Source organism: Mirounga angustirostris, unplaced genomic scaffold, assembly GCF_029215605.1.
Source record: "Mirounga angustirostris isolate CCGP_5_RB_7025 unplaced genomic scaffold, mMirAng1.0.hap1 SCAF_5, whole genome shotgun sequence".
Classification (NCBI taxonomy): domain Eukaryota; kingdom Metazoa; phylum Chordata; class Mammalia; order Carnivora; family Phocidae; genus Mirounga; species Mirounga angustirostris.
Genome location: NW_026991713.1, coordinates 38,960,522 through 38,980,291, shown reverse-complemented (window position 1 = coordinate 38,980,291; position 19,770 = coordinate 38,960,522). Strand labels below are relative to the sequence as shown.

Here is a 19,770-nt window from a genome sequence, read left to right as displayed (position 1 = left end):
AACCAGATTACCAAGGTAGAAGTGGATCTCTCCTGCAAAGCTCCTTATCTTCTTGACGCGCAGAGCACCAGCTGATCTCAAACAGTGTCACAGCTTTATGAAAGAGACCCATATTTGGCCATCAACAAACCAAAATGAAATCTCGCTCTTGAAGGATAAGCAAAATCAACCTTCAAATAAAGAAATTTAATAACAAGCCAACCGGGGTGCTCAGTTTTTTTTTTTTTTTTGAAAGGACATGCATTATTCATACTATAAAATCTCAAACCAAAGGTGGGAAGTATGAGTTACCAACAATATTATGATTCTTAAAATCATTATCTCTTTTTCTAAAGGGAAAATGAAAGCCGCTTCATTAGTCCTCTCTAGGGCCACAGGCTCAACAATTTCACTTAAACACAGGAAGGAGGAGAGCAAGAGGAAAGAAACCCTCCTCTGAAAATATTAATGTATTTTCTTTTTCAAGCAGAGAAAGAAGCACTGAGACATTTCCAGCTAAGGTGCTTAGGGGCCATTCCCTCACTCCCTAGGAAAGACACCCAGACACTTGACAAGTTCTAGAAACAGTCAAAATGAAGACTGGGAGAGAGATTCCTTCACTCCATCTGGAAACATTTCCAAATCACTCCCTCAATTATTGTAAGGCAGTCTCAGTCCATAAACTTTCTAATGCTTAGACAGCATAATGTTTAGAAGACACACAGACATTTTAAAGCAAGTATGTGCAAGAGATAGGGAGTTAATGAGAGTAAAATTGATTCTGGCCAAACCAACCTGAGAGCTAAGTGAGCCTGAGGTCACCCCACTGCAGAGCACTAACTCTATTTAGTCATATTATGTGTAAGAGCACCCCTATTCTCACATTGTTCGCATTTTCACCACATGTTGAATTGCCGGGAAACTACCTCTCTGTGGAGAAGGAGTAGCATCCATTTGTCATATTCCATGTGCTTCAAAGTCCTCACACTGTTACCTCACAATGCCACCAATGCTGTCTCATCGAGTACAAATGTCTAATACTACTGTAAAAAAAAAAAAAAAAAAAAGACGACGAAGAGGAAGAACTGTCTCACTGGTGACCTTTCATCTGGCATAAGTAAGAGGCTAAGCCCAAATCTCCAGAAAAGACAAAAAAGTCAAGTCAAATTTACCGTTTGCAATTTTGTTTGCTTTACTGAATCCTTTGACTGTTTTTGTTATTCAGTTCATACAAACAGTTTATACTTGGTCACTCCACCAAACTCCTTGTAGTCATCCAGAAAGAATCAACCATAATTACTACTGCTCCTGCTCTCATATGTTTGCCCTTCCTGAAAGATTTTCCAAAGTACAGGGAAAAGAAGGGTGAATTATAGATGAAGAATTTCACCTTAAAAACCAAAGAAAAAGACGAGTTTTGCAAGATGACCGGCTCCTTCTTCTACCAAGTGCGGCGCTCAGACCGTCACTCTGCTCTTGCACGTGCCCGGAAACACACCGCCTCAGTGAGAGTATTCCTTGATGTGTCCTCATTCCCCAGTTCTGGGACATACATGCCTACGTTTTTAACCAAGAGGCTGGCAGTCATGTACGATCCATTTGGCAATGTTAGAAATGATTGTTGGAATTCAGTGGCTTCCTCCACCACGACCAAAAATGTTTTCCATTTAATTCACAATAATAGCAGTTTGCATTTATGTTTTTGTCTCCTCAAAGCACTTTGCCACCATTAATGAACTAAATCAGCCCTTGCTATTTTATGGTCTGTCTCATTAAAATGAAGTTGATTTCCTCTGTGGCAGTCACTTATCTAATGTTGTTTTCTTCTAGCAAACACTGCAGTTAACGAATGTAAATTCATTTTTAAATTGTGTGCTCATATAGAAAATTTTCCCGGAATATATTTTTAATGCTACATCCTTATATGACATTACAGGGAGCCTTTTAAACTCTAAGACACATAAGCTTCTCAGTGTAGTCTTCTCTAAGTACTGGCAAATTATTTATGAAAACCCCCTCAAGTAACTGCCACTGATGGAAATTGCTCTGTGGGCCCTATTACTATTTAATTATTTGTATACTATTAAATGATTGGCTTACTGATAAAATAGGCTTACTCAATAAGCGCACAAGAAAAAGCTGCAGTTGGCAAAGAAACTCTGATTCCTAATTCTGTATGGTTTAACTCTGCTGTCTCTGCCATTGCTGGATCATGTGTGTAAGGGCCTGATGGCTCATTCCTAGGAATTTGATCTCAAGTGGGAAGGAAGTGTCTTTCTGCAAAGAAGTGCATGCACACTTCCAAGTTTAGACAGAGATAGGATCCTAGAGAAGAGACAGTAGGTTGAAAATTCTACAAACATTGGTTCGTTGCCTCCCAACTTCTACTTCCCACTCTTTTGGTAAGAGCCTTCAAATTCCTGTTTGAGGAACCACCAAATTCTTCTATTCTTCGCATTGTGCTTAAAATAGAGTTGAGCCTACCCCCAACTCCCACGATAGGACTCCTGGCCCTCCTGATTGGTTTAGGGATGTATACATGACCCAGGACTAAGCCAACATAGCCCATCACACTCTCTTCACCACAAGGATTAACAGAGTAAACATTTCACCACTGTTAGTTGAGTAAGAGTGAGGTGGGACTTTTCCTGAGAATTCTGATGTAGACTCTCTTTTCCCTTGGGGGGTAGAGTGTGATGATAGGAGACTTGTAGCTAGTAGAGTCATTTACATCCTTACAAAAAGAGTCCAGGATGTCTTGGGGAGCCCACCATGTGGAATCTGAGGATAACTCCACAGAAAACAGAGTAGTGATACAGACAAACCTGGGACCTAGCTGGTATTGATGAATCTGTGCTACACAGGGAACAGGCTGAAGTGCTGTAACAAAAAGACTCCAAAAATACAGTGGCTCAAAAAGACAGAATTTTTGTTTGAAATTCTTTATCTCCCACACGGGCACATGTGGGTTAGTGGACAACATTGGTAGGTGGTTTGGCACGGTGGTTCATTTAGGAACCCAGGATCCTCCTATCTTGTGCTGGCCCCCTAGAGGATTGTTTTCACATTACAAGGTAAAAGCTGATTCACTGCCCTCCTCTCATATCCATGTCTCAATTGCAAGAAAAAGAAAGAATGGAGGGCATGAAGTGTATATTAAGGCACTGTTTATCAGTTTTAGCTCTGCTGATATTTTGGGCCTGATAATTCTTTCCTGGTGAGGGCTGTCCTATGCACTGTAAGATGTTTAACAAAACCCCTGGCCTCTGCCCACTCAATGCCCATTATCACCTCCCCTCCAAATTATGACAATCAAAAATGTCTCCAGACATTGCCAGATGTCTGAGAGATAAAACAGGCCCCAGTTGAGGACCACTGTTTCAGGTTATGGTGGGGAGTTCCCACTCCCCACTTCCATTCACTTCCAATGGCCAGAGGTTAGTCATCTGGCCATACTAAGTTGCAAGACAGACTGGGAGAAATATTTCCAGCTGGGCGAACTGGCGCCCAGGTAAAACTTCAGGAGTTCTATTGCTAAAAAGTAGGGGGAAATGGATTTCAGAGGACAATTAACAATCATTGCCACCCAGCCCTACTTCTGGACTTTTCCATCACATAAGTCAGTAAGTTACCTTTACAATCTACACCGTTTTGAAATGGGTCTTAAGTCACTTGAAATTCAGAACCCTAACTGATACAAGTATTACTTTCCTCGTCCAACACTAGAAGTTGAAATTTGGTGAGCATTATCCAAAGAAAAAAGGATAAAAGGAATAAAGCCCGTAGTTACTCAGAAGCTGGGTACTGGCTCAGAGGGATTGAACAAAACAGCTGAAATGAGGCTATTTCTTATCAAGAGAAGTCTCTAGAGGAAATGGAAAGGCCATGGTCACAAGGGCCCACGGCCACTCTGGTAGTTAGGGAAGAAGACAGTATAATTACACCAAATTGTCCAAAATGAAAACTGCAGGCATGTTGCATTATCCGGCTTTGAACTGCTGCTCTCTTGTTCTCATTGTAAATACAAAAAGCCTTCAGTGGCTCTTTGATATCTCACACAAAAGGATCATTGCTCACAGCCCAGCTGTTTTGCAATTATATTTCCATGAAGTTGGCATAATTTGACATTAGGAGTGCCTAAGGGAAGCAGGGGGTGAAAATGTGCCAGGGTGTTAAACTGGAGTATGGAATAGTAATGGAAGAAGCTCCCGTGTCACAAGTCTCCCCAAAGTTCATCTTGAAGCCAACAGCTCTGAATTCAAGACATATTTTCCCATAGGAATATGGTTTTTATGTCATTCGCTTACCACAAAAGTTCTCCAGTACCAGAAAAGAAAGAGATATGTACTTTGCAAAACTACAAAAGAAAATGCTGCAGGGCAGAGAAAGGTCTGTCTGAAGGTTCTGACTGAGAAAATCATCAGTAAAATCTTCAGGGAAGAGGTGACTTTTAAACCAAACTTAAGATGGGAAAAGAAAGAAAGGGCATTTCAGGCTAAAGGACAGTCAGTCCAAAGACATGGTATTTTTTTTTTTTAAAGATTTTATTTATTTATTTGACAGAGAGAGACACAGCGAGAGAGGGAACACAAGCAGAGGGAGTGGGAGAGGGAGAAGCAGGCTTCCCGCGAAGCAGGGAGCCCGATGCGGGGCTCGATCCCAGGACCCTGTGATCATGACCTGAGCCAAAGGCAGACGCTTAACGACTGAGCCACCCAGGCGCCCCCAAAGACATGGTATTTTAAATTCTCTGTGAGGAATAGCGAGTATTGACCATGAGTAGAGCACAGAGTTGTGGAAAATGCTAAGTTAGGATGGGACTGTGAAGGTCATGATAGAGTTTGGATTTTTTTAGTTGGCAAGCCACTAAAGACTTTTAACATGGGAATGGTGTGATCAAATATAGTTTTAACAATTATAGGAATAGGGCGCCTGGGTGGCTCAGTTGGTTAAGCGACTGCCTTAGGCTCAGGTCATGATCCTGGAGTCCCGGGATCGAGTCCCGCATCGGGCTCCCTGCTCGGCAGGGAGTCTGCTTCTCCCTCTGATCCTCCCCCATCTCATGCTCTCTCTCTCTGTCTCATTCTCTCTCTCAAATAAATAAATAAAATCTTTAAAAAAAAAAAAAACAATTATAGGAATAGTGTGGAATTGAGGGCGAGATCACAAGAGAGATTGGACTTCTGATCTTGAGATGTGACAACAAGTTAGAAAGAGGAAAACAGCCAGAGAGACAATGTGAGGATAAACTGGCAGGATATGGTGGTTAACTATTCATAGGGAGTAGAGAAGAAGGAATCAGAGACAGCCCCAAATTTTCTAACTTTTTGGTCCAGGAGGCTGGAATCCCAGCATAAGAACAGGCTTAAAGAGGAGGTAATGAGCTCAGTAGGTATCTATCTGCAGGATAATAGAAGCTCTAGATGGTTATGACCTTATAGTACAGCATATAGGCAGCACTTATAAAATTTTCTCATGGTAGAAAGGAGTTGAACAGAAAAATGAAGGAAGGAGGTATAGCTTTCACCTCTCTCTAACAGCCTATAGGTATTACCCCATCCCCAACGACAGCAACAAATCTCAAGGCTGAGGGCTTCCTTTTGCCTATTTCCTCATTTTAAGCAGCATATGGAAAGTAGATGCCCAAGTGTATCAACATTAGCTGGCCTCAGTATCTGGAAAGAAAGCTCAATAAATCATAGTTTTGACTCACGCTATCCTAGTAAAAAGTTTCCACTTAGAGTTCTCGAGTTTAACTTTTCAGCTCTGTGTAATTTCATCTACTGACTTCAGGAGTAGGGGTAAACTGGACGGGATGCTGAAATTAGTTTCCATTAGTTTCCCATCTCACACCTTAAGACTACCTCATATGGTGGTAATGAAAGAAACTCCCCCTGTCTCTTTCATCTCATACATGATTAAATTCTTCATGAATGAACCAGTTGCTTAGAGTAAATATGCTTCTTTCCAGAAATAAATCTGGCACTCAGGGTAGCCCGGCTTCCTTCTGCAGCAAGTAGTGCAATGGTGGGCACCAAGTAAGCAAAACTGGGCAAGAGTCTGATACCTAGATGCTGACTTAGATGTCAGCCCTTTCACAAAACTATAATAATAATTAAGAATTAATAATAGTAAGTGCTGGGCACATATTTGAAGCATTTTCCACATAGCAACTCAATTTAATCTTCAGAACTCTACGAACTAGGTATCATCATTCTCACCACTTTATGTGGAAGGAAGTAGGACACAAAGAGGTTCAATAACTTGTCCAAGACCACACAGCTAGTAGCAGAGCCAAGATTCCAGTTTGTCTGGCTTCAGAGGTTGTACCTGTAACACTACCCTAAATTGTTTCTCTAACTCATCACAAAGAGCAACAGGTTCTGAGTTGGAAGACCCTGGTTTGAGTTCTTGGGGGAAAAAAAAACAGCCTTTGGGAGCCCTAGTCTCTTCATTGGGTTGGTTGTAAGAGGTAAAGAAGATGATATGATTTCAAATATATATATAATCTTAAAGTGCTTTAAAAATATGAGGGAACATTATTATATTAAACTTGCAATGGATCTTACTTTAAAAAATAATTCAAAGCTAACATTTCATTCATTTTCACTAATTTTATCACTGATCCTAAAACATCTGTACCTAACTATTATCTTCTGATTGTATGCTCTAAGTTAACCTTTTTTTAATTAAAAAGACTTAAACTTTTTGAAGGTTTTTGCTTTGAAGAACAAAGTAATCACTTTTAGAAGTTTGAAAAAAAAACATGAATTTTTCCCAAAAGATCACTTCCCAGACCTATTTAAATTTGAGTCTCATCCTCAAACCTTCCTAGATAAACAACAGAATCCTCTCTTCAACTTGTTATATTAGTTTTCTATCGCTGCCATAATAAACTACAACAAACTTCATTTAAAAAAACAACATACGGTATTATTTTATAATTCTGTAAATTATAGGTCTGACACAGGTCTCACTGGGCTAACAGCAAGGTGTCAGTAGGGTTGCATTCCTTTTTGGAGGCTCCAGGTAAGAATCCATTTCCTTGCCTTTTCCATCTTCTAGAGGCCACCTGCATCCCATGCCTTGTGTCCCCCTCCTCTATCTGCAAAGCCAGCAATGTACTGCACCTCTGACCCTTCTTCTATTGTCTCTTTTTGACCACAGCCAGGAAAGGTTCTCTGTTTCTAAGGACTCATTTGATTAGATTGGGCCCTCTTGGATAATCTTCTCATCTCAAGATCCTTAACCTTAATCACATTTGTAAAGTCTGTTATGCCATATAAGGTAAATGTTCCCTGGTTCCAAGGATCGGGATGTGGGCATCTTTTGAAGGAACTATTATTCAGCCTATCATAATGGTGAACTTTAGGAATAAAAAAGCCCCCAGTTTTGTATATTAAAAAGGCTTGTCAACATATAAAAGTTTGAAAGTGATTTCATTACAGTGTCCTGAAAAACCTCTAAGTCATAACAGCTAACATGATAGAAAAGAGATAAAGTTCAGTTAAGCTGATTTCAGATGAAAAGAAAACCTGACAAGCAGTGAATGAAGGGTAGCAATGCCACATGGATAACAAAACCAAATGAAGAGACCTCAAAATCATCCAAAACGAGGTGATAAATTGCACTCATTGTACCTGCAGTTTATTATTGGGAATGAAGAACCTTCCTTCTGATCCCACTCCATCCTTTTCTAGAACTGCAAGCTTACAGTCACATACTATTAGAGACTAAACAGACATCAGAAAAGAGACTTTCCTTTCTACCAAAGTTAGGAAAGAAAAAAGGCCCTACTCTTTTTTGAAGATAAATTAAAGAAGCAAAGTGTCCCAAGTCCTGCCCACGTTTCAATGGCAACAGGGATGATCTAAATGGTGTTGAAAGAAGGTTTTCAGTATTTAGATGATGAGGAGTTCCATGAGTGCTTGTTTTGGGGGACAGAATGAAGTGATGCAGCCATAGAGATATGAAGTCCCTGAGGACAGCAGCCAGTTTTGTAGCTGGCATATGTTTCCATGCCATTTACATGTTGACAAAAACCTAATGGATATTTGGATGCCACACGTGATGTCCAGCAGTTGTACTCAGGAAAAGCAATAGCAGTATTAGTGAATCTCATTACAGCCTATTTTATCATTTCCATAAAATTATGTCCTATTGTGTAATGACCAGAACTTCTAAGCCACTAAGAAACTCTGAAAAGACAAGGATTTTCTTCGTGGAACAGCCCCTAAAACAGAACAAATTTAATTATAAAGAGTCCTACATTGCAGGAGAGGTGATCCTTATTGTAAAAATTACGTGCATCCTTAAAGCATGGGTGTGACTCATAGTTAGGTGACTCATAGTCTTCCATTTAAAAGACTGACTCAGCCATAGTTAGAGAGAGAGGAGCAAGGTCTGGATTCCAGAAGAAGTTACTAATGAGCTAATGAAGAGATTAGGGCCATCTCCAGAGGGACCAGAATTCAGGAAAAGACTTTGCACAATGAAAGAACCAGAGGACACAGTTAAGCCAATCAAGGTTGAGTGACAATGGAGAAGCTGGAGAGCAATCCAAGACTTCAGATGGCTGAGCCAAGAAGACCCTCAAATGTGTCTACCTTGAATACATAACCTATCAGGCTTAGACAGTCAAAACTTATCCAGGCACAAAAGGTGATAAAGAATAAGATCTCTAACAACCTCTGGAATGTGAGAAAATATTTGCAAACTATATTAGATAAGGGCTAATATCCAAAATATTTAAGGAACTCATACATCTTAATAGCAAAATAATTATCTGATTAAAAATGGACAGAGGATCTAAATAAACATTTTTCAAGAGAAGACATACAAATGGCCAACAGGTACCTGAAAAGATGCTCAACTTTACTAATCATCAGGGAGATGCAAGTCAAAGCCATAATGAGATATCACCTCACACCTCTTAGAATGGCTATTATCAAAAAGACAAATGATAACAAGCGCTTGCTAGGATGTGGAGAAAAGAGAACCCTCATGCACCATTGGTGGGAATGCAAACTGGTGCAGCCACTATGGAAAACAGCATGGAGGTTCCTTAAAAAATCAAAAGTAGAATTACCCTATGATCCAGCAATCCCATTTCTGGGCATACACCTAAGGGAAACGAAATCACTATCTCAAAGAGAGATCTGCATCCCTATATTCATTGCAACATTATTCACAATAGCCAAGATGTGTACACAACCTAGGTGTCTACTGATGGATGAATGGATAAAGAAGATGTGATATGAATATATATAATATATACAATAAATTTATATAGAAATAAAATAATCTAAATATTATTATTATTCATAGTATTCTAAAATAAAAATGTAATATATATAAATTTAAAATATTATTCAGCCATAAAAAAAGAAGGAAATCCTGCCATTTGCACCCACATGGATGGAGCTTAAGGGCATTATGCTAAGTGAAGTAAGTCAGACAGAGACAGACAAATTCTGCATTACCTCACTTATATGTGGACTCTATTTTTTTTTTTATTCCAAACTCATAGGAGCGCCACCTAGGTTGCTCAGTTGGTTAAGCATCTGCCTTTGGTTGAGGTCATGATCCAGGGGTCCTGGGATGGACCCCTCATCGGGCTCTCTGCTCAGAAGGGAGTCTGCCTCTCCCTCTCCTTCTGTGCTCTCTCTCACTCTCTCCCAAGTAAATAAAATAAATATTTAAAAAATAAAAAATAAATTCCAAACTCATAGAAAACAGAGAATAGGATGGTGGCCAAGCTAGGGGGTGAGGGAAAAGAGGACATGTTGATCAAAGGATACAAACTTATGAGTAAGTTCTGGAGATCTAGTACATAGTATGGTAACTACAATTGGCAATGCTGTATTGTTTAACTGAAAGTTGCTAAAGAGTAGAGCATAAATGATCTCAACACACACACAAAAATACTGTAATAATGTGAGATGACAGATGTGTTAACTAAACTTCTTGTGATCACTACACAATCCGTATGTATATGAAATCATCACACTGCACACCTAAACTTAAACAGCGTTATGTGTCAATTGTATCTCAGTAAAGTTGAGACATTATAGAATATCTCGGAATCACTGTCAGAATTGGCAGATTCTGCTTACGAAAGTGACAGGTCAGCAGTGACCTCTCTGACTTCACCAGCTACCTCTCTCCCCCTTGCTTTCTTCTTGTTCCACAAACATGCCAAAGGATGTGCACCTTAGGGCCTTTGTGTGTCCTGTTCCTTCTGGTTGATATAAGCGTCCACATCTTCAAATGACTGGCTCCTTCCTGTCATTTGGTTCTTCGCTCAAACCTGGCCTCCTCAATGAGGACTTTGCGGAGCTCCCTTTCTAAATTACCCTGTTCTCCCCAAGGCATTAATCACATCACATCAGAACTTATATCTGAATCTGAAATTATCTTGTTGGGTTTTTAATTTGCTTACTCAAATGGCAGGTGCACAGGAATTTTCTTGTCATTTACTGTGTTAAATGAATAAACATGTAGTCATCGTGCATCTCTTGAGAAAAGCTATACCTTAGTTAGGCTGATAAAGTTTCACCACATGAACATAGGAGGCATAAACATTGGTTTATGGGTATTTAGTATTTGGGGATTCAGTCAGTGCCAAAAAGCAACTGGAAACTTGCCCATCTTTGTAAAGATACACGGGGTTTGGACAGAGGAGCCAGGGAACTTCTTAAGCAAACAAGATCTCTGACCCAAAAATCAGTATTAGTTGTGAAGAGCAAGATGGTTTATGGGTGAAAAAAGCCATTTTCCCCCTTCATTTGCAATTATTTACAGTGATTTAATTGACCAACTATTTGGTTAAGGGAGCTGGTTCCTCATCTCTAGGTCTGGCTGAAAATCTTATGTTGAAAATCTTCATTACAAACCCCTTGAGCGGATGGAGCATTAAAAACAAAAACGAAAACCCCAAGCTACACATATCCAAGTAACGTGGGCTTTGGGACAATGGAAGACGACTGCACTAAGAGTAAGGAGATGCACATTACGAGACCCTAAGTAAAGTCCACTTACTCAACAAAAACTGAACAGCGCCAGGCATTGTTTAGTAAATTCAATTAGCGAACACTGCAGGCAACGTTTCTGTCCTACAGGAGGTACGTTCTACCGGCGGATAGGAAGAGGAAGGTACAAACAACCTGTTCCGGCCCCACTGGCTGCTCTAGAAGAGGCATCTCGGCGCTGTTCCCGCGTCTGGCTGCTGCCTCGCGCGGCCCCGCGGCAGCCACGGGCTCCGGCCGCAGGCTCACCCGCGCGTCCAACTCTCGCGTTGTTTGCCAGGCGCTGCGCGGGATCGCCCGCCGCTCAGTGCCGCGGGGTCACCACCTCTACGGAAAGGAGGCGGGGGATGAAAGAGACGCGGCTGTTCCTGGGAAAGCTGAGAAGGAGGGAAATGGGAGCCAGCAATGAGGTACATGGGGAAGGGGAAGACGAAGACGATGGTGAAGAAGGGAGTAGAGACAGGAGGATGAGGCTGAGGCGGCTGCAGGCAAACAGGCAGCTGAAGATGAGGAGAGGGTGATGGTGACGCCAGGAAGCAGAAGACAGTGAGGATGACTAACAACGAAGAAGGAAAAGCCAAACCTAAAAAAAAAGGCGGCCATGACCGGTTTACCCTCTACGCCCAGTCTCCGAATCTACACGGGGTCACCAAGGAGAGAGGCCCACCCGCCGGCAGCGCCCCCCCAGTGACACGTTCTCCCTCCCACACAACCCAAACCACAAGGTGGATTTGCAGCAGGGAGGGAAAAGAGAAGCAACATATCCAAGGCCCTGCTTTTCTCTTAAAAACACTTAGAACGGAGAATGTGTGTGTAATCTTTATTTACACTGTAGGTTCTGTGCATATGGTTGGGGTCAGCCATTTTTAATTTCGGATAAACAAGCCAGCCTTCGGGGCATTCTCTGTCCTACTTCTGACTCTACTTGTAGTGTGACCACGTTCATTACAATCTCAAAGGAGAAAAAATTGTACAAAACAAAACACACACACACACAAACAAGAACAATCTTCCTCCGAGGATTCCAGTAACATTTTTTGTGTATGCACTTAGCTGTACTATAAACAGCTGGTCTGTATGAGATGGTTACAGAGGCCAAAGATAAAAGGTTTCCTCTTTTTTTCCTTTCATTTTTTTGTTTGCTTGTTTGTTTGTTTGTCTGTCTATGAAGTTGCTGCCAGTTTTGGCATGTTTGATGTATGTGTAAACAATGATGTCCAATAATAAACCGGAATTTTATTGTGCTGAAAAAACTACAGACCAGAAAAGGTTGTTATCTAAAAATATGTGGGTTTTAAACTAGATTATCTGTAAAGTTTCTCCAAGCTTTACACATGCTAAAAGGGAGGAAAGAAATTTTAGAAGGCTTAGCACTGATTATTTTAGGGGAGTAAAATCATGGATGATTTTTAATTTTTTTCTTTATGTTTATCATTGTTTTCTGACCTTTTTCTATAAAGAATATGCATTACATGTGAACTGGACAAATATTTAAGAAACCAGTAGAGAGATTCTATTGTCAAACCTGGGTGTTGGTTCTTAGTAACCTGAAGGTATGTCATTCATCCATTAGTAGTGAGAACTGTAAATGGGAATTGTCTTACCCCTCCATTGATTTGCTTATCACTTTACCTTTACTTAATGAGGCTTTGGGGAAACTGCTAAGGGAATCCTGCTCCTTTTCTCATTACCTCTATGTGTACTGACTTACTCTCTACCTAGGGATGATCAGGCACGTCCTGCAGAGCTCCCTTTCTAAATCTCCCTCTCTCGATCTCTCTCTCTCTCTCTCTCTCTCTCTCTCTCGCCCTCTCCAACCACAACCCACCCCATCATTGCATGCGCAACACACCCACATACACACACACATGCGCGTGCACATGGCCTCTTCTCTCCCTTTAACCTTCAAATCTCAGTTTAAATATTACCTCCACAGAGAGGCCTTACCGAGCAATCTAAGTATAAGAATTCCATTGCTACCTTAGGCTCACCATACCATCCCTGCTATTCTCAATCCTATCTCTATTCTTGCTCTGTTCTTCTAGAGCACTCTTGTCAACTTGTAATTTCCTATGTATTTCATTTCTTCACAAGCCTACTGTCTCCTCCCTGCAACAAGTCCGAAGTTCCCTCATGAAAACAGCAATGATCGGTTTTATTCACTGCTGTATCACTAGGGCCTAACTAATATTGATTGAGTAAATGAATAAATGAATGCATGAAATGGCTTCTTTGTCCTTTCTCTGTCAGGAGTTTTATTCCCATGCAGTGGTAAGCTGCAACCAGTACTTTGCCAGCTCAGAAGAGCCAATTGTTAGTATTTCAGGGATTTGGTAAGCTAGTTGTTAAACTACTTAGTAGCTTGAAATTAGCCATGCTGAGAGTATTTCTACCATGGACATTGGCAAATGTTACATGTCAAGACTTTTTTTTCCCCCAAATTGCTGGCTCATTAGCACACAATAGCTCTCATCCCCTAAATCCAGCTATAAATATTGAGATATCATGGCAAAAAACCTGGCCCATAGGTTACTTAAAATCTTTCAGTAAAGAAGGCTTATATTTTTTAAAAAATATTAAATATATGCTATAAAATGATTTCTCTGTTGGGAATACTCAAGTTTTTTAATAAGCTAAATTATAATCTAAAATATGTATCTTTGATCTCCTGAAGTTTTTGTTTCTGTTTTTCAGATCCTTATGTGAAGATCCATCTGATGCAGAATGGCAAGAGGCTGAAGAAGAAAAAGACAACAATTAAAAAGAACACACTTAACCCCTACTATAATGAGTCCTTCAGCTTTGAAGTACCCTTTGAGCAAATCCAGGTAATACCAAATATAAGTTTGTCTTCCCATTCAATTTTATTTCTTCAGACCAGATAAATGAAAGACATAGACCTTGTAAATTATCAGTGCACATGCCTTCATTAGAGTTGCCATTCTTACTCCCATGCACACTTGATATTCAAGCTACATCAAGAAGGAGATGATAAAATTTACAGCACAAGATGTGCTGACTCATCAGTCAAAAACAGGGGACATTCTGTAGAGCAGAAATAAAGTAGGAAGAAGAAAATCAACAGAACGACTCTGCTAACTCAAAAAGTACCATAAAGATTAAAAGGCCAAGAGAAAATGAATTTTCACTATTCGTTCCCAGCCCACAATATGGAGTTCTCCTTATCCCAGCCTTATGCCAAAAAAAAAAAAAGAGAGAGATAAAAGAAATATTTGGGTTGATGCTAAATATGCAGCATCTTTAATCTTTCATTATTAAAAGGTGATTAACAATAGAAAAATCAGAGTAAGTCGTATTTTAATTGTTTAAATTTAGCTTCCTGTTTCTGAGTTGGAATGGATGGATATTTTTGCAAAGATGAAAACTTAATTTGCTAGATAATAATTGTTATGATAGGGAGTATTCTATGACACGAATCTGTGGATAACATTGTCAAAACAGGATGCTACATGTAGCCACAATAATGGTATATGATCTTAGGATTTAGCAATTTTTTTTTTAAAGATTTTATTTATTATTTGACAGAGAGAGAATGAGAGAGAGCAAGCACATGAGAGGGGGGAGGGTCAGAGGGAGAAGCAGACTCCCTGCCGAGCAGGGAGCCTGATGCGGGACTCGATCCTGGGACTCCAGGATCATGACCTGAGCCAAAGGCAGTCGCTTAACCAACTGAGCCACCCAGGCGCCCCGGGATTTAGCAATTTTTAAATAATTTTAGGTTCTCTTACCTTCTATCCATAATGAGACTATTGGAACTCAAAGTTCACATCCAATAACTATCGGCTATTTCTTACTAATCTTTAATGGATATCGGATATTAGACAGTCAGATGCCTTAAAGCAACACTACTTTTACATTTTATTAAATAATTGATATGGGTCTATCTTCTCAGTCCTATAAAAGTTTACCCACAACATGAAGGAGAAGTGAAGGGTAGGCATCAAAACTACACCATGGAAATTTCTAAAGGTCCAGAATATAAAACATCAGGAAATATTCTTTATTTTTACTTTAATCTAGAATCTAATTTAGAGTACAGTATCTTAAGAACAAATCATACCTTTATCCCATGAAGAAAGCTAATATAATAGCTACATTTATTGTATATTTATTATGAGCTTAGGCCCAATTTAAGCACTTTACATACATAATCTCACTGAGTCTTTACAATAACCTTATGAGAGAGTTTATTATCCCAATTTTATATATAAGGAAACCGAGGCTTAGAATCTCCTCACATATAAAATAGGAATAATAGAATCCACATCAAAGAGATTATGCATATAAAAGCCCTTGGAACGGTGAACACTCAGTAAATGGTTCCCATCACCATTATTACTCACACTGTTAATTTTGTCTCTTTTTCAAATTAACATTTTATTAGAAAATAGATCTAACAATAAAATTAAAACAATATATGAAACAGTGCTGTCTACTAGAACTCTCTGTGAGGATGGAAATGTTTTATCATCTGTGTGGTCCAATTCAGTAGTCACCAGCCGCAAGTAGGTAATGAGCACCTCAGTCACTAGTGTGATCAAGGAACTTTATTAATTTTAATTTACTTCAATTTATATAGCTACATGTGGCCAGGAGCTACTTACTGTATTGTATAGGGCAGTTCTTTAAAAATCACCAGCAATCCACCATCTTCACATCACTTCATGGGATTTATATAACCTTTCTCGTGCACATTTTCACATGGTAGTAAATTGCACATATTTACTTTCAACAGTTGTTATATAAGTAAATGACATTGCAGAGGACACTGATCCCCTGTCCCCAGTCATCTGTTTACTAGCCTGAACCAGTGGGGTCACTGCTTTGGACCCACTGGCAACCCCCGAAGATATCCAGTTTTCTCCAATTTATTTTGCAATATTTGTTCAGTGAACTCCTTTTTGAGTTCTAAGAACTTACTCCTATGGAAACTTAACACCTCCTGGAGTTTTGTTTTTTAATACTGCAAAAACAATACAAGGCGGGGTATTGTGGTGAAAAATCCTATTGTAAATTTTCTTTGAGTTACAATTCTACACCTATAAAAAAAAAGGAAATGTTCTTTTACAACTATAAATTGCAGCAAATGTAAATATATTAAAAATGAAGAGGGGTGGCTGGGTGGCTCAGTTGCTTAAGCCTCTGAATTGGGCTCAGGTCATGATCTCTGGGCTCCCGGGATCAAGTCCCGCATCAGGCTCCCTGCTCAGCAGGGAGTCGGCTTGCTTCTCCCTCTGCCTCCGCCTACCTCCCCTGCCTACCCCACCTGCCACTCGTGGGCCATGCACGCCCTCTCTCTCTCAAATAAATAAAATCTTAAAAATAGATGAAGCACATTAAAAACAAGACCTATGCTGGGTTTCTGGGGAAGCGTTTTAGAGTATTCTGTCAGGACAGAGAGAACCTGAGCCCATCATAGATTACGTTAGGTATGGCAATAATGAGCCCATCTTTGACTGCATCCCTCCTCTTTCTCAGCTGCTTGTCAGTTTGTCCTTTTCTTTCTTCTTCCTCTCTTTTCTTTTTTAGTTTTCCCCAGGAGACTGCTTTCCTAGTTTTCCTAGAGAAACAATTGAGCATTTTACATACTAAAATAGGGGTCTGGGTTTCCTTTATTCTGAGGTTATAAGATTATCTGCTTTCTATCTGTCTCTATCCCTGTGAAATATATTACGAGCAAAATATGCTGATTTCCAAAAGTACGTGTAAATGTTATAACCTCCAAATGTATAAATAAACTACATATGCAGCTGCAAAAATTAATCCAAGGCCTTTAGAAGGATATTGTCTTGAGTACTATGAATCAGTCCCTTCCTAGATGAAATAATCAAAACCCACTCCAGCCATTCACTCCAACCTCCAAAACCCCATTTTACCTTTGTGCATAATGTCCCTAATTAACTCCTACCCCCCATTCCCTGCAATATGATTTCATCCTGATGAATTTGCTCAGGAAAAGTTCTGAGAATTTTTCTGAGAACCAAAGTGATTCTGTTCTCTGTTCCAAATACCATCCAGTGGATAGATGATGCCCTTGATAATGGAATCAATCCAAGGCTGCACAAGGGAAGATGGTTTGTTTCCTTTATTGCCAGTGTGTTGCATTTTACATTCTAAATTCCACTTTCAAGAGTGGTCATTTTCTCTGCTGTGAAGCTGTCCATGGGTGCCATCTCTTAGCATGCTGGTACAATAATGCAGTCCTCAGAGTACAAAGTCCATAAAAGAGCCAGAACTCAGCAGGAGCTTCATTTGGCCCTGGCGTCCATCATTACATTTTCTGTTCCTTTTAACTCTGGCCACCAAATGTTATGCATTATATTTTATTCTAAAACTCTTCCTTCATCTCTGCACTCAGTTTCTAGATTAGAGCCATCACGTATTTTGATGAAGCAAATCCATTACTTAGGAAGCGGAACTAAAATGTGCTTTCAAAAAGTGTGTCTTTCATATCATAATAGCATGGGTTTGCTTTCGTTGATTCAGGCCGTTCTAAAAAGTAAGTTATTAAATAAACTCTCACAATGTAATGGAATAACTGAAGTAAATCTTGTGTGGCCTAAAAGGTTATTTCCATTTGAGATCAGCGCTGGATATGCAACAGTTACTCAGCAAATGTTTATTGGGAAAATATATAAATGGGGAAATTATCTTTAGTTATTACTCTTTAAAGATTTTCACCCTATTGTCACATTTAATACTCACAGTAATCATGTGATTATTGTACCGAATACCAATGCCAGAAATCTTGCTGATGAGACAGTTGAAACAAATGGACCTAGAGGTGGACACAGTTGACAAAGACAGAAGGGCTGGTGGAGTATAGCACGGACTGTGAAAACCAACCCACTCATTCCTTACATGACCCCGGGCCGGGGACTTCACGGCATCTTCTTTGTGAAATGGCAGTATTTTTAGTAGGATCTATTGTGAGAAGTAACTGAGTAGTTCATGTAAAAGAAAATTTAACGTGTATTCAGTATTTTGAAGAAGCTGAAGACGGTGATGACGGTGATGTCGTAATGGCGAAAGGGGGATTGGACTCAGGTTTTCACATTCAAGTCATTTGCAGTCTTGGCCCGAGACTGGTTCTTATTTCACATTCACGTCATTTTCAGGCTTGGCCCGAGACTTGAGACTGGTTCTTATTCCCAGTTGCTTAGATCTCAAGGCAGCTTTGTAAGAGGGTGGGGTGATCAGTGTTTCTTTTGTGTTCTCTTTCAGAAAGTGCAAGTGGTGGTAACTGTTTTGGACTATGACAAGATTGGCAAGAACGATGCCATCGGCAAGGTCTTTGTGGGCTACAACAGCACTGGGGCGGAGCTGCGACACTGGTCAGACATGCTGGCCAACCCCAGGCGACCCATCGCCCAGTGGCACACCCTCCAGGTAGAGGAGGAAGTTGATGCTATGCTGGCAGTCAAGAAGTAGAGGAAAGAAGCCTTTCTGCGTTTGCCCACATAGTGCTCTTTAGCCAGAATCTGTAAATACCTCAGTAATATGGGTCCTTTCATCTATCCAGCCATGCATTCCTAACACAATTCAGTGGTACTCCAAATCCTGTTTTAATTTGCACAGGTTTAAATGTAGAGAGCCCCTAAGTCCTCCATCATGCCACTGCCCTCCAAATCTACTCTTCTTTTAAGCAATATGATGTGTAGATAGAGCATGACTGCAATTATTTATTGTATCACACTGTTGTATATACCAGTATGCTAAAGATTTATTTCTAGTTTGTGTATTTGTATGTCGTAAGCGTTTCCTAATCTGTGTATATCTAGATGTTTTTAATAAGATGTTCTATTTTAAATCATGTAAATTGACTGAGATAGAGGAGAGCTGATAATATATTATACGGTAAATATAGTATTATCTGCATTCCAGCAAAAATACCAAGTCGTAAGGCACTAGCACAGTCAAGCTGACATCTTAAAGGACAACTTAAACCTGAGCTTTCTATCGACCATGTGAGAACCAAGATACACTGACACCACATATTTGGTGCGTGAATCCAATTTTGTAGAATTTCTTCACAGGCAAATTAGCATGATCTGAGCAGCATCCAGACTGACCTCCAGGAAGCATAGCCACAAACCAGAACAGCGTCTGTCTGTATATATCTACAAAGCTAAAACCAGGGCTTCACTCTTACATTTGAGGAAGCAACTGAACAGGAGTCAGTGATTTCATATAACTGCATATAGAGTAACAACATGATGGTGTTCCATGTGTGGGTGGGTGGGTGGGTGGGTGGGTTTGGGTGTGTGTATGGGTGCATTTGTTTGGGGATGGGGTGGGTGGGAAGAAGCTGAGGGCAGAAGTCAGCATTTCTGAAATATTGCCTGACTATTTAAAAAGAAAAAAAGAGTAGCTCTCCGTTATCACCTTTATATAAATGTGCATCCTGTGAATTCTGCTCCAGATTTCATACCTATAATAATTCCAGAAGGTTTGCACATTAGACTTTGTAACAAAATATTTTATTATACAAAACCATATTAGAAGGAATGCAGAATATTTTTAACACAGCAATCTGTGCTTATTACACAAAATTACTTTGTGGTAAACAGACAGTATTGTAATCCCATCAAAAGATGAAGAAATAAACAATTAGCCATAGTTCTGAATGCACTTCAATTAAGCCAAAACAGACAGCTAGTGATCTTTTTATATGCTCTTTTTACTTAAACAAGTTTTAATTTGTCCTTTAAAAAACAAAAGGTGAAACAATACAAAGAACCAG

At 39.8% G+C, this 19,770-nt stretch overlaps 1 protein-coding gene across 1 annotated transcript in view; it reads left to right on the top strand.

Annotated features, from left to right (window-relative positions):
• SYT1 (synaptotagmin 1) overlaps positions 1-19,246 on the top strand; it is a 405,214-nt gene extending 385,968 nt beyond the window's left edge. The window contains exons 9-10 of the mRNA XM_045872916.3: positions 13,701-13,834; positions 18,252-19,246. Coding sequence (XP_045728872.1) covers positions 13,701-13,834; positions 18,252-18,458 — 341 coding nt within the window. The 3' untranslated portion in view covers positions 18,459-19,246. The remainder of the gene's footprint in view (positions 1-13,700; positions 13,835-18,251) is intronic.
• Positions 19,247-19,770: the final 524 nt, after the last annotated feature.